We start from the raw sequence: 15,930 nt of genomic DNA, 5'->3' as shown, positions 1-15,930 counted from the left end.
TTGGATCAACTATCAACACTCATAGAAGAAGCAGTCAAGAAACTAAATGACATATTGCATTAGGCAAATCTGTTGCACAAGACCTTTTTTAAAGTGTTGAAGAGCAAAGTTGCCAGCTTGAGGACTAAGGTGCACCTGACCCAAGCCATGGTATTTTCAAGACCCTCATATGCATGTAAAATCTGGACAGTGAATAAGGAAGACCGTAGAAGAATTGATGCATTTGAGTTATGGTGCTGGAAGAGAATATTGAAAGTGCCGTGGGCTGCCTAAAGAACCAATAGATCCACTTTGGAAGAAGTGCAGCCAGAGTGCTCCTTGGAGGCCAAGATAGCCCAAACTTCGTCTCTCATACTTCGAGCATATTGTCAGGAGGGACCAGTTGCTGGAGAAGGGTATCATGTTTGGTAAAGTGGAGGGTCAGAGAAAAAGAAGAAGACCCCCAATGAGCTGGATTGGCCAAGTGGCATCATTGATGGACTCAAGCGTGGCAACAGTAGTGAGGTTGGCCCAGGATCGGGCAGTGTTTCATTCTACTTTGCACAGGGTCGCTATGAGTTGGGACTGACTCAACGGCACCTAACATCAACAACGACAGAACACCTGAAGAGTTGTGGGATGACACCAAGAATATCACACAGGAAAAAAAACAAAAGGTCATCAAGAAGACAAGAAAGAAGGAAAAGATCAAAATGAATGTCAGAAGACACTCTAAAGCTTGCTCTCCAGCATAGAGATGCTAAATCAAGTGGAAGAAATGAGGAGGTAAAAAAGCTGAACAGAAAATTTCAAAGGGCAGCTCAAGAAGACAAAGTCAAATATTATAGTAAAATGTGCAAAGACCTGGAGTTAGGAAGCCAAAAAGGAAGGACACGCTCAACATTTCTCAAGCTGGAAGGACTGAAGAAAAAATGCAAACCCTACTTGCAATATTGAATAATGCAGAAAGCATCAAAAGAATATGGAAGGGATACATAGAGTCACTGTACCAAAAAGAAATGTTCAGTCATTTTAAGTGGTAGCATATGATCAAGAGCCAATGATACTGAAGGAGGAAGTCCAAAGTGCACTGAAGGAATTGGCAAAGTAAAAGGACCCGGGAATTGATGGGATACAAATTGAAATCTTTCAACAAACTGATGCAGCACTGGAGGTGCTTACTCATTTTGCTAAGAAATTTGGAAGACAGCCACCTGGCCAATTGACTGGAAGAGATCCATATTTGTGTAGTTCCCTGTCAATGAACTGCTGTAGCCATTTTAAAATTATTTTTAGCAAAATTTTACTTGCATATAATATTAATGATACTGTCTGATGATTTCCATATTATGTTGGGTAACCTCTCTTTGGACTGCGAAACTTACTTCATGATCATATCCTACTTCTATAAGTTATATTGTAGGAAATGTACAATCAAGTGGTGGCCAGAAGAACTACCAAATGTACAATCAAGTGGTGGCTACCACTACCAACTGCTCTGAAAAGGATCACATTAGAAGGTCCCAGATACAGCAGCAATATATGTGGAACAAAACTCAAAATTATTAGGAAAACAAGACTGGACTTCCTGGTTGGGAGACTGGAGGAACCTGAGACTATGGCTCTCAACCACCCTTCATGTCTGGAGAGGAACTCACCTTCGTGGCCCAACTTTCAGCCAGAGAGTAGATAGATAGATGGGGGGAACAACAACACTTTTAATAAAGTATTGTTGTTGTTGTGAAGTGCCATCGAGTTGAATCTGACCCATAGCAAACATAGGGTTTCCAAGGAGCAGCTGGTGAACTTGAACCACCGACCTTGAAGTTCAAACAACTTTGCAGTCTAACGCATCAGCCCACATTGCAACACCAGGACTCCACTATGAATAATGGAATGGTCATTCATTCAAAATCAAAAGGGCAGCATGTACCTAAGGACAAAGTTAAGAAGGGATGGGAAGGTGGGTAGAATGGAAATAGAAGCCACAGGGAGGAAGCAGAACAACTGTTGATGAGTGGAGGGGATTGTAATCATTGAGATGCAACAAAGTATATGATTTGTTGATTCTAAAGCTGGTAATCTTGTCTGCAAACCTTCACTCAAGTCACAATAAAGAGTTTGAAGAACTAAATATTAATGAAAGACTAGTAGTGTACTACACTCTGGTGGTCTTGCAAACTAAATACTAACTCCTCTATGTTCTTGATGAATATTAAGACTCTCTAAAGTTTGTATCTCTTGATTCATCTTCTCCTATTACCTCCCAAAATAATTACAGTTGCCATTCTTCATGGCAAAAGTCCCTAAGTTTTAAGGTGGAAGCTAACAGGATAATATATGCAGAACTCTTTGGAGCTCCTAAGTGGTAGGTACAATTGATATAAATAAGAGACTTTATACCCAAGCCTCAAGGCAAAAAATTGACTATGATTGTAGAAAGTGGAGCCCAGTTTGTAGTAGAATATGAGCAGAAGCAGCTCTCAAGCCCCTCTGGAGAGTACCATCTGTCTTTCTGGTAGTTTGGTGTCAGATGATGGGGTATCGGTTAGAACGATTGGAGGGAAGTAGGCAGAGTACACTCAACAGTTGTCTTTGTATGACCTTTCTGTGCCTACTTACCCTGCCCTATCTCAGGAGAAGAAGAAGACCTCACAGTTGACACCTCAGCGGGGCTTTAGTGAAAATGACGATGACGACGACGATGATGACTCATCTGAAACTGATTCTGATGAAGATGATGATGAGGAGGAACATGGAGCCCCTCTGGAAGGGTAAGGAAAGACTCCTTGCCAAGGACACCCAAGCCAAGGGAGAAAATGTTTCATTCAAAACACTGGGCTGAGAGGATGGCAGTAAAAAGGAAAATCTTCTCTATTTAGGATTTTCAGTTTTCTCAGAAATACATCATAAAGAGTTCTCATTCCTTTCTGATTCATCTGCCTCATTGAGTCCTAGTGTGTCATTGCATTATTTAAAACATCTGTGAGCTTAATGATTGCATTACGTTTTGCTAAGTAAATTTAAAAGATGTTTTTTGCCTTTAAGGAGCTCACACTCTGTGAAAGAGAAAGTAAACTTAAGTATATACAAAGCATTCATGTGTAGTAAGGAAAACAGCGTGTGTGCAATGCATATACTTGTTTCTGTTTTAGACTGAGATCCATTTCGGGCAAGCAGAGAAGAAGTGATTTAGGGGCCCCATTGAGGCAAAATGTTTCTGGATGAAGTTTAAGTAAAAATCTTTTATAACACTTACGGGTTGGCTAAATGATGTCTAGGATCAGCACTGGACTGTTAACTGCAAGGTCAGAGCTTCAAATTCACCAGCTGCCTCTTGGAAACTATACGGGGTCCCTATGAGTCAGAATTGACTCAATGGCATTCAATAACAGCAAGCCAAGAGTGGAATTCTGTCTAGTCATAAAAAGTATGAGGCAGCTATTGAGGCAGTGAGTGATGAAGAACAGTCTCTCAGAAATAGTGTTACATTTTTAGAAGGTAAACAAGAGTGTTTATGGTGTGTGATGATGCCTGTGATCTGGCAGCATACATAGAAACTAATAATAGTGATGACCTTTAGGGAGGAAAACTTGGTGGCAGGGGCACAGGGCAGAAGGGGAACTAAGCTTTTCAGTGTATACTTTTTGTGTCTTTTATATGGTATCATGTTAATGCATCATTTATTAAATAAAGCAGTTTGGTAAAAATAAACAATCATTCCTATGTATTAGGATGGGCGTGAAATGAATTAGGCAAGTATTTAACTTCCAGACTGACTTTCCATGCTTTGCAGTTTACTTCATGATCATATCCTACTTCTGTAAGTTATATTGTAGGAAGTGTACATTTTAATTCATAAATTATTTTAAAGCAACACCTCTAAAGGAACCTTGTTAATAGTCCTTCAAGTCACTTAAATATTTTGCCAGTGTTCATTGCATATTACTTAATTGTAATTAATCTTATATAGGCTGCATTTTTAACAGGAGAATGTGCATTTTCATGTATCAAAATAATATACAAGTAATTGGTGGTGCTGTAGGATAATCATTGGGCTGTGAACCACAGTGTCAGTGGTTCGAACCCACCAGCCACTTCACACGAGACAGTTGAGGCTTTCTGCTCTTGTAAAGATTTAAGCCTCAGAAACCCTATACAGGGTTGTTATGAGTCATAACTGATTCATTAGCACATAACAACAACAATGAAACAATCTGCTCCCATAAAGCTATACAGTCTCGGAAACCCTAAGGAGCAGTTCTCAGTGCTATTGAATCACTATGAGTAGGAATCAACAATGAGTTTGGTTTTTTGGTTTGGTAACTATCTCCCAAATATTGGATATTTTTTTATTTGTTCCACTTTTTTACAATTATTAATAATACTGTTAAAAACATCTTTGTAAAAATTCCTTTTTTTTTCTTTGGGCAAATTCTTTGTCAGAATTTAAATATCTTATTCCACCCTCTCTCTTTATCCATTTTATTCACAAAAAAGTGAAAACATTTATTCTGTATTCTAAAGCTGAAGAAAGGTTAATGTTTTGGATTTTTTGCAGTTCTGTTGTTCTTCATTGTCAGATACAATTGAGAGTTAACTATAATCCATTTTAAAGTTGCTTGTAAACCCCTAAAATAGGTAGACCAGGAAGGAGGCAAAAGCTAGGTCCAGGGTCATGTACCCGGCGGTCAGAGTAACAGATGAGTTTAACCAGGACTTTGTGATACTCATTCTCGTCTGGCAACCTTGAATGGTATTTCCTTTCCTTTCCTCAGAGCCTACGATCCTGCAGATTATGAGCATTTACCAGTTTCTGCTGAGATTAAGGAACTCTTCCAGTATATCAGTAGGTAAGTTATTGGAACCTTCCATCATACCCCCACCTTGTCCCAAACCTTTCCTGCCTTCTAGTCTGAAATAAGGCCATGATCTTTAGGGTTTTTTAGCTTGAATAATAAAGCAATTTTCTCTGTTTGCTTCTACCTTTCCTTGACAATACCTCATAGGTACACACCTCAGTTGATTGACCTGGACCACAAACTGAAACCTTTCATTCCTGATTTTATCCCAGCTGTTGGGGATATCGATGCATTTTTAAAGGTACAGTAAGTACATCCTTAAAAAGAAAAAAAATGACTCCTTACATATTCTTCTGACCCCTCTGTTACACTAGCAGTTCTACTAACTTCCTTGACTTGAATTGGCTGTTAATATTGTTAGGTGCTATTGAGTCACTGCCAACTCATAACAGCCCTGTGTACTGCCTGGTTCTGCACCATCCTCACAAGCATTGCTATGTTTGAAGCCATTGTTGTAGCCACTCTGTCAGTCCATCTCACTGAGGGTTTTCCTCTTTTTCTCTGATCCTCTACCAAGCATGGTGTCCTTTCCCAGGGACTGGTCCAAAGTACATGAGCTGTGAAGTCTTGCCATCCTCACGTCTAAGGAGCAGTTCTGGCTGTACTTCCAAGATAGATTTATTTGTTCATTTGGTAGTCTGTGGTACTTTCAATATTCTTTTTTAACATGACAATTCAAAGGCATTAATTCTTTTTTGCTCTTCCTGATTCATTGTCAAGGGAGTCCTGGTAGTGTAGTAGGCTATGCATTGGCTAATAACCGTAAGGTCAGCAGTTCAAATCCCCCAGCTGTTCCTCAGGAGAAAGATGAGGTTTCTGTGAGTTGGAACTGACTCCGTAGCAGCAGCAGCAGCAGTGGTCATTGTGCAGCTTTCTCATACATGTGAGGTGATTGAAAATAGCACTGGCTGTGGGTCAAGCACACACCTTAGTCTTTAACCAAAAATACTTAGATGTACAAGTATGTTTTCCTTTCTTTCTTAACCTTGCTTTCTACCCCAAATTATACTTGTTGCTATTAGATAATATTTATTATCCTATTATATATAAAACATATGTCATACATTTGTCTCTTAATTATCCATGACTTCAGCGTTCTATTTAATCTCCTAATATATCATATTTATTTTTCTAGATAGTAGTTAGTACAGCATGGTTTACTTTCATGCTTTTTAATACTACTAATAATGTATCTGAACAATCCTTTGCCTTGTTTGAATAGCAAGCATATCCCTATTCTATCCCTCCCAATTTTCCCTGTACTCTTTTTCCCTTTCCCTTATCCAGGTCCCACGTCCTGATGGAAAACCTGACAACCTTGGTCTGTTGGTATTGGATGAGCCCTCTACAAAGCAGTCAGACCCTACGGTACTCTCTCTCTGGTTAACAGAGAATTCCAAGCAGCACAACGTCACGGTAAGGTACTAGCCTTGTACAGGTCCCAAAGAGAGTGGTCCAGGAACAGGGGCCAGACTAACATTTCTAAAGCTGACTTAATTGTTCATCAAAAGGGATGGTTATGGTTTCAGACCAGTCTTATTTTTTGGTGCAAACAGTCAACATGCTTGGCTGCTAACTGGAAGGTTGGAGGTTTAAGTTCACACAAGGACACCTCAGAAGAAAGTCATAGTGATCTGTTTATGAAAAGTCAACCACTGAGAACTGTACTGAGCACAGTTCCCCTCTGACACATTGGGGTTGGTATGAGTTGGGGTCAACTCAATTACAACAGCTTATTGATATATAACTTTTATACCATAAAATTCACTATTTTAAAATGTATAATTAAGTGGTTTCTAGAGTATTCACAGAGTTGTACAGCATCTCCACTACTGAATTTAAGAACTTTCATTGCTCAGGTAGAAGCCTCCCACCAATTAGTAGTCTCTTTCTGTTTCTCATCATTCTAACCCCTGGTAACCACTCTATTCCTTTTAATGGCTAAACAGTATTCCACTGTATGGATATATGATGTTTAACTCGTCCATTCACCAGTTGTTTCCACTTTTGTTAATAATGTTGGTGTGAACACTCCCATACAAGTGTTTGCGTGGACATTTATATTTTTCTTTTAGATATATATGTAGGAATGAAATTGCTAAATCATATGGTAACTCTGCTTAACTTTTTGAGGAACTACCAAAGTGTTTTCCAAAGAGGCTGCACCATTTTATAAAACCATCAGCAGTAAATAAGAGTTCCAATTCCTCCACATCTTCTCTAGAACTTGTTATTGTCTTTTTTTTTTAAATTGTCTTTCTCATTGTAGTCATCCTAAATTGATGTAAAGGAGTATCTTGTTGTGGTCAATCCAGCACAGTTGACTTGTTCTCTTCCCAGGCTCTAGCAAATTTGATCAAGGTTTCTTATAACTTTTATTTGGTTGCTTTTAGGCTTCATTTTTCAAGTTTGTTGTTAGTTATTAAATGCCATTGAGTCAGTTCCAACTCATAGGGACCCTGTCTAGGGTTTTTGAGGGGCGGCTGATGAGTTTGAACTGCCAACTTTGCATTTCAAGCTGACCTTGCGGTCTAGTGCCACACCAGGACTCCTTTACTACCACTTTCATAGGGAGCACAGGTGTGGTGCTGAAGGATAATGCATTAGACCGCAAGGTCAGTTTGAACAGCCAGGTTGGTAATTCACACCCACCAGCTGCTCCTCAGAAACCTTAAGACAAGGTTGCTATGAGTCAGAACTGACTCAAAGACACTTAACAACAACAACACTATAGGGAACACTGTGGCTCTGTAGGATAAGCACTGGACATTGAACCACAAGGTCAGTGGTTCAAGTCCACCAACCCTTTCTCAGGAGAAAGATGAGATTTTCTGCTACCACAAAGATGTACAGCCTCAGAAACCCTATACAGTGTTGCTATGAGTCAGTACTGACTCAACATTTAAGACAGCACCACCATCACCTCATATATAAATTGTAATAGATTTGATAAGCTACTCTTTGAAAGTAAAAAATGAGAGAGCTATTTCAGTGCAGTCAGCCAGCCTTTCTCCTTATTTTTCTAGCAACATATGAAAGTAAAGAGCTTGGAAGATGCAGAAAAAAACCCCAAAGCCATTGACACATGGATTGAGAGTATCTCTGAGTTACACCGTTCTAAGCCCCCCGCGTCTGTGCACTATACCAGGTAAGAAATGACATAGTCCTCTCTACAGTAACCCACACTGCCTTTTACCACCTGTGAATTCTTGAGAAAAGTACCAAAGGCTCAGGACATACTTCAGTAACCTGTGGTCCAAAGGGTCCTAGTAGTTACAGACTAAGATAGCAAACCTAGAGATGGTGATTGATTTAGTATCATCTCTGAGCCAGCTCCTTCAAACTCTAGGCCCTAGGTAAGTTTGGTTTGTCCCCACCTAGGTTCTCATGAAACCTTAGTATCCCAGATGGAGAGCCTTTGCTTAATCCTAGACCATCTTGATGCAGGGGTTATTGGTATCATCAGTCTGTTTCCTGTCCATGTTTACTTCTGTTCTTTTAGGCCTATGCCTGATATTGACACACTGATGCAGGAATGGTCTCCAGAGTTTGAAGAACTTTTGAGTAAGGTGAGTGGAAATTAGCAGCACTAAGAAGTGTAGCAGCATTCACTTTGGGGTCTGCTGTCCTTTCTCTTCCTTTATTGTGATTGTTACTGGTATTCCTGTGTGCTGTTGAGTTGATTTTGACTCAGAGCAACCCAGCAGGACAGAGTAGAACCGCCCCAGAGGGTTTTCTGGGCTGAAATTGTTATGGGAGCAGATCTCCAGGTCTTCTCTCTTGCCATGTGTCAGTGTGTTCCAACTGTTAACCTTTTGGTTAGTGGGCAAGTGTTTAACCTTTGTGCCACCAAGGCGCATTATTATTATTATCTCTTTTTTTTTTACTTTTTATTGTGAATTGAGTGACAGTTTAAAGAACATGTTATCTTTTAAATTGATATATATATATATATTTAGAAAAGTTCCCATATCCTAAATCTACACCTCAGCCAGTTTTCACCTGTTGAACATAATTATGTAACCAGTACATCAGGTCAAGAAACAGTCCGTTGCTTAGCACACTAGAAGCCTGATTTCTAATAACATAGATTAATTTTTACTGGTTTTTCTTGTTTTGTTTTAATGTGAATTATGTCATAGTTTACATGGGAGAACGTTAGCTTTATATTCATCCTATTGTATATCGTTACATTGCCATGGTTATAGTCCCCTCCATGCATTATCAACCAACTAAATGGTAGACCCTGCAATCCTGCCCCCTGGTCATCAGCACACAGCCCCTCTCCCTCTCTAGGTCTAGAGTTCCCAGCCGCTTCATCTCTCCACGTCATAGTCTCTGCCTCCATCTCTGGCATCACTGTTTCTCTGGGTAGGGTCCCACACTCTGCTCTTCTCCCTTGATGGTCCCAGGGACCTCCGCTCCAGGACTGCGAAGTCAACCACTCCCCTCCTTTTGCTACTAAATATCTACCTTTACATTTCCAACCCTCACAGTCAGTACTGATAGTAACTATTTACTCTTGTATCACGAGTGTTATCCCCACCTCCTTTCATCAGTCCCGCCCAGACAGATTGGCTACTACTCAGTGGAGAGTCTACCTTCCTCTGCGGGCCCTCTGGATCTAGGCTCCCTCTTGAAAGCTTGTAAGCCAGTCACTTCTTGCCTTTGTAGCCTCCCCCATTTTGTGTAGCCAGTGTCCAAGTTGCCCATCCCAGTCTACCCTGTGTATTGAGGAGGTAGGAATGATTCTTGCTGTAAAGACTTGTTACCTCTTTTGAGCAACTGCATCCATATGTGTAGGTCAAGTTCATCAAATTACTCTTTTTTCCCTCCTCTTTCTTCTTCTAGTTGAACTCTGATCATCCATCAACTGAAGCCAAGTCAAGTGGGTATTATCTGCAAATGTGGGTGTTCTTGTGCATATGCCCTCTCTTATCAGCTGGATGTTTCATTCTCCATTCTAGTCCTCTATGGCTATGTCACTGACTCTGGGCCCAAGAGTCCCTAGGTCTTGCCACACTGCTGGCTGACCAGGTCTCCACCTGGGTTCACAGGAGTCTATTGAACGTGGGTGGTTGGACTTCGCTCACAGCTTCATTGCTGTTTTTCCATCACTTCCCCTTATCAGTGACCAATGTGGTCACCAGTCAGAGCACATGTCTGCTCGTGTATTCCCATTGAGTCTTAGTCTTGGAAGGGGGTTTGCCCCAAGGGGACCTGACCGCTTGCCTTGATGTCTCCTGGGCGGGCAACTTGCTTGTTCTTGTAATAGTCAGTTGGACTGCCGATATTGTTTTGTATTTTTCCTGTCGGTCTTTCTCTCAAGAAGTATCTTCCATTTTTCTAGCTGCTCCAGGATGGTCTGCTTGTCCTTTCAAGTGGAAATTTCTCACCTTAGAAGATTCTGGATGGGGTTCAGGATTCCACCTTGGTCTTATGCAATGCAGAGGCTCCGCAGGAAGCCTCCTTCACTGGGCAAGTTGTAGCCCCAATTTAGGGCTACAATCAGTTATAGGCAGAAGACAGACTTACAAGCTTTCTTTGGTGATATTTCTTGCTATTCCTTTCTCTCCCCTTCAAGTGTCTATTTTATAATGGTATGCAAGGGAAACCAAGATTCAAAAGACAGTCAAGCATCTTAACATTATCTCCCCGTTTTGCCCATTCCAGCCATGCCTCAATCCCTGTATCCCAGAACCCTGTTGTTCTAAAGTTGTGCATACATCATTATTTACCTCTGTCCCACTTAGCCCATGCAAACCTGCTTAACTGTTCTTCCATCTGCCTTGTTCTTCCATTCCCCTCTTCCTTATGTATTGCCCCCCTCCCCAGCACCCAAACTATCCTGTGTCTATTTCCTACCCTTGCTCCACCTTCTCCTCCCTCTCCTCATCCCACCCCCCTCAACCTGGCAACCAGCAAATAATTCTCCATCCCGTCCCGTCCCCCCCCCTTTTAGTATGGGTTCTTTTTCTTAGTCTTTTACAGTAGTGGTCCTATACAGTATTCCTCCTTTTGTGACTGAGTAATTTCACTCAACATAATGCCCTCAAGGTTCATTCATGCTACGTGGTAGCTTACAGTTTCCTTGTTATTCTTCAAGGTAGCATAATATTCCATGGTGTGTATGTACCAGTTTGTTTATCCATTCTTCAGTTGATGGGCATTTAGGCTGTCTCCATCTTTTTTCTACTGTAAACAGTGCTGCTATGAACATTGGTGTGCACATTTCTACTCATGTTATGGCTCATATTTCTGTGGGTAAATACCAAGTAGAGGAATTGTTCTATTTCTAACCTTCTGAGGAAGCGCCATATTGCTTTCCAGATTGGATGGACCTTTTGCAATCACATCAGCAATGTAGGAGTATTCCAGTCTCTCCGCATCCTTGCCAGAATTTATTGTCCTCTACTTTTTTGATCCTTTGCTGTTATTGCTGGGGGTGAAATGGTATCTCATTGTTGTTTTGATTTGCATCTCTCTAATGGCTAGTGATCGTTAGCATTTCTTCATGTTTGTTCTGCCTGGATCTCCTCCTTGGTGAAGTATCTGTTCATGTCCTGTGCCCATTTTTTAATTGGGTATTAATTTTGCCTGTTTTTGTACTTTATCTAAACCTAATTACACAAGATAGACTCTTATTTTCTTTATCTTTTGCTCAACATTATGGGAGATTCTTTGATATTGTCTTGTATGGTTGTTATTTGTTATTTTATGGTATTCCATTATTTGAATATATGGCCGTTTACCCATTCTATCTTAGATATTTGGTTAGTTTCTAGTTTTGGTTTTTATAACTATTGCTGCTATGAACTTTCTAACACATCTTTTTCCTTTTTTTAATAATTAAATTTTTTTTTGTAAATATATACACAGTAAAACCATTAATGTACGTACTGTTCAGTGACATTGGTTACATTCTTCATGCCATGTCAACATTCTCATGATTTCTCTTCAAGTTGTTCCACTCCCATGAACTTAATATCACTTCCCCCCAGACTTCTCAGCTATGTTTTACAGTAACTGCTGTCCATTCGGTCTCATGTAGATAATATTTTAATAGTGCAGTTCTCAAGGGTGACATTGTTTACTTTTTGAGCTAACCTGCTATTAAGTTAAAAGGTGACTTGAGGGGCTAGTTTGGTTTGTAGTTTAAAAAGGATCTCAGGACAATAGTCTTAGGGATTCCTCCAGTCTCAGTAGATCCATTGGTCTGGAGTCTTTGAGAATTTGAAGTTCTGTTTCACAAAATTTTCCACATTTATTATCCTGATCAGAATGCCTGGTAGTGGTAGCAAGGGACTATCTAGATCTTGTGATCTCAGGGTAGGGGAGATTGGTTCATGTACACAGTTAGTCCTGTAGTCTGGATAGTACTCTTGATTCTTGGATTTTCTATGTTCTCTTTAGCTCCAGATGAATAGAGACCAATAGAGGTATCTTAGATGACTGTTCTCAAGTTTTTAAGACCCTGTAACCAATGTCTTTTGATGAACGTATATACCTCCTGTGTCATCAGTCTCTACCTTGTCCACAGGAGATATTTATGGAATTTTAAGAAGCTGATATCCCATTCATAATTACCCCACATTTTTTAAAATCCAAGAATAAATTGAATAAGAAGTTGATAAAACCATTTTGAAAACAAGTTACAAAACTTTAATAAAAGTCATAAAACACTATTTGAATGAAATTAGAGCCAAACCATGCTCCCGAATAACAGGATTCAATTTTTTAACTGTCAGTCCTTTCCAATTTACTGAGTATAATGCTATTTCAGTGAGAATTTTAACTTTTTGAATTTGACAAATTGATAACAAAGTTTATATTAGAGAATATATTTTCAAGACTAATCATGAAAATTTAGAAAAGAAAAAAATGGATATCAGAACCATAAAGCTGTAATAAACAATTCAGTAAAGTACTGCTAGCATAGCAAGAGACAAATAGATCAGTGGCACATAATAAGTCAGAAACAAACTCTTGTAAATATAGGAATTTAGTGGATAAGAGATAATATTTTAAATCATCAGTGATAGGGTTTTTGAAGCTGTAAGTCTTTATAGGAACAGAGAGCCTCATTTTTCTCTGGCAGAGTGGCTGATAGGTTTGAACTGTTGACCTTGAAGTTAGTTGTTGTTGTTGTTGTTAAGTACCATGGAGTCGGTTCCAACTCATAGTGACCATGCACAGGGTTTCCAAGGCTGTAAATCTATACAGGAGCAGAAAGCCTCATCTCTCTCCCACCAAACAGCTGGTAGTTTCGAACTGTTGACCTAGAGGTTAGCAGCCCAATTCGTAACCACTATGCTACCAGAGTTGTTGTTAAAGTGCAGTCAAGTCAGTTCCAATTCATAACAACCCCGTACAGGATTCTGAGGAGCAGCTGGTGTGTTTGAACAGCTGACCTTGCAGTTCAAACGACCTTGCAGTCCTGTGCTTACCTTACAGCACCACACCAGGGTAACCCATTAGACCAAAAGAATGACAGACTGAGGAAATTTACTATTATAGATATATAATAGATATATCCATGGAAAGAGCTCCCGCATACCAATAACAAAACTGAGGAAAGTTCAGTTTTACAATAAAAATAAACAAAAAAGACGAATAAAATTTGAAAACAGGTTTTTCCTGAGCATCATATTTAGATTTGCTCTACCACGCTTCTCCCCATGATTCCTTCCTATCTTTTTTCCTCATACTCTGCATAGCACTTACCTCCTAACATACTGTGTACACTACTTCCTTATTTTGTCTTTGTTTCTCTCCCAATTAAAATGTAAGTGCCATAAAGATAGGGATTTTCTTTTTTTACATGTTTATTGAGGAACTGATTGTTAAAACAAAAGGAATTGAAGATAGTCTTTTCCTCACAGCATTTTAAAGTTATCACTGGGGACACATATCTGATTAGGGGATGAATAAAGAGATTGTAATCCATCCACTCAGTGAAATACTATATATTGGAATGTTTTTGGCCTCTGGAAGAATGAAATGTGCTCTGACATGGAGAAATGTCAATGGCATGTTGTTAAATAAAGAAAGCAAATTACAGAGCTATATGTGTACTCTTGTATTTTGCAAAAAGCAGGTGAAAATTTTTAAGAAGTTGCTGATTTTTAAATTTCCAGTCTGACTTGTTCAGGTCTGGCGCCTGTCACCTGAAAGATATGTCCGTTTTGTCTGTTCCTGCGATGTCCTGGTACCACTAAGCATTGTAACAAGTAACTATAAATACTGCATTGTAGCCTGGAACCATGTTCCTTTTCACAAATCCACACAGGAAGATAACCTGGCAGTCTGTTTTACTTACGCAGTATTTTGGTCCTGCTAGAGCATCTGCTGCTTTAGTGGTTAATGAAGATGCCAACTCCATCTTGTTAAGTGCTGTTGAGTCGGTTCTGACTCATAGCAACCCTGTACAGGGTTTCCGAGGGGCAGCTAGTGGGTTTGAACCGTCGACCTTGTGGTTTGCAGTCTAGTGCTGATCCACAGCGCCACACCAGAAATTCATCTTAGTGATTAGGAAAACACAAAGACAGCACACCCTGTGCCAGGAGTGTTTTCTTCTTCCGAGAGAAGAGTGGTGGTGGGAACCAGTGAAACATCAGCCTTCTGATGTGTCTGTCCCATGTTCCCTGCAGGTGAGTCTGCCCACCGCAGAGATTGACTGCAGCTTGGCGGAATACATTGACATGGTTTGTGGTGAGTGTCTCCGTCCCCCTGCCCTGTCTCTGGATCAGCACATTTCAAGCTTTTGAATAGGCTTGTGACTCTGAGAAGATTCCATCTTGAGTTACAGCAGTACTATCATAAGGCAGTAGTGCTCTCTGGCAGCATTTACGGGTGGTGTTGAGGGTTATGGCATAGGAACTCATCCCATTTGGGATGATAGAATGAAATTGGTGAACACAAATTAGTTTTTCTTTTCAGAGAAAGGATTGGCTCACCATCATTTCCTTATTTTAGTTTGGTCCTGTTTATAAAGTTCTTTTTCATTTCAGCCATCCTAGACATCCCTATTTACAAGAGTCGGATTCAGTCCCTCCACTTGCTCTTTTCCCTCTACTCTGAATTCAAGAATTCACAGGTAAGACTAGCATCAGGGATTGGCCTACGCTGTAGTTAGGAGCGCTATTCTGCGCCTACTGTCATGGAGGCCTGTGGCATTGGAAGAGGTGTGTCTGTGGTTACTATTGCTCTTCTGTTAATTAAGAAAGCAGCAAAGGAGGCGGGACAGAGCTGTCACAGTAAGGAGAGAGTAATTCTCCCCACTATGAGCTGTGAGCCTTAGATGAGGAGACAGAAGGACACACAGGGTACAATCATCCTTGGAGGAAAACCAAGCGACCTAGTGAACGGCAGCAGAAATGAAGTAAAAAAAAGGGGGTTATTTTTATAGGAGGTGGGATTAGTTTCATGCTATTTTTCAAAGACAGCATCAAGAAATTATTTTGGAAGGAAATTGGTGTTTAAAGGGTTGTGGAGAGGTTACCAGTCAAACCCACTGTCATCATGTTGAGTGTGACCCCAACTCATACTCATCCTATGTAGAGTTCTGAGACTGTAAATCTGTACCAGAGCAAACAGCCCCATCTTTCTCTCCTGCAGAGCGGCAGGCAGGTTTGAACTATTGACCTTTCTGTTAGCAGCCCAGCACTTAACCCACAGTGCCACCAGGGCTCCTTGTGAAGAGATTGGTTCTTGCTAAAATGTAGTAACTAGCATATTCCAGATACTCAGTGTTCCTTATCCTCTTTCCTTACAGCATTTTAAAGCCCTAGCTGAAGGCAAGAAAGCATTCACTCCTCCATCCAACTCTACCTCCCAAGCTGGAGATGCAGAGACATTAACCTTCAGCTGAACCATCCTCCATGTCTGTCTGAGACTGAGCTGGAGCCTGGATCCCAGCTGAGAAGACCATTATGAGCCTGTCTGGCTTCCTTACCTGAGTCTCAGCTTGAAACAAGGACAGTGCACTTCCTGCTCCCCTCTCTCCCAGAGAGCACTGCAGACATTAGTTCAATGGCTTCTGCCTGTCTCTAGTTTCCTTCCTTTGGGAGTGACACTTCTGTACCACTGT

The 15,930-nt window shown here is 40.4% G+C and overlaps 1 protein-coding gene across 1 annotated transcript in view; it reads left to right on the top strand.

Annotated features, from left to right (window-relative positions):
• IFT46 (intraflagellar transport 46 homolog (Chlamydomonas)) overlaps nt 1-15,711 on the top strand; it is a 22,916-nt gene extending 7,205 nt beyond the window's left edge. Inside the window, exons 4-12 of the mRNA XM_006833885.1 lie at nt 2,617-2,753; nt 4,758-4,832; nt 4,989-5,082; nt 6,129-6,257; nt 7,868-7,989; nt 8,344-8,410; nt 14,492-14,552; nt 14,852-14,937; nt 15,616-15,711. Coding sequence (XP_006833948.1) covers nt 2,617-2,753; nt 4,758-4,832; nt 4,989-5,082; nt 6,129-6,257; nt 7,868-7,989; nt 8,344-8,410; nt 14,492-14,552; nt 14,852-14,937; nt 15,616-15,711 — 867 coding nt within the window. The remainder of the gene's footprint in view (nt 1-2,616; nt 2,754-4,757; nt 4,833-4,988; nt 5,083-6,128; nt 6,258-7,867; nt 7,990-8,343; nt 8,411-14,491; nt 14,553-14,851; nt 14,938-15,615) is intronic.
• The last annotated feature ends 219 nt before the right edge of the window (nt 15,712-15,930 follow it).

Source organism: Chrysochloris asiatica, unplaced genomic scaffold, assembly GCF_000296735.1.
Source record: "Chrysochloris asiatica unplaced genomic scaffold, ChrAsi1.0 scaffold00008, whole genome shotgun sequence".
NCBI classification, from domain to species: domain Eukaryota; kingdom Metazoa; phylum Chordata; class Mammalia; order Afrosoricida; family Chrysochloridae; genus Chrysochloris; species Chrysochloris asiatica.
The sequence above is the reverse complement of the archived record's forward strand: the minus strand, read 5'-3'. Positions and strand labels throughout refer to the sequence as shown.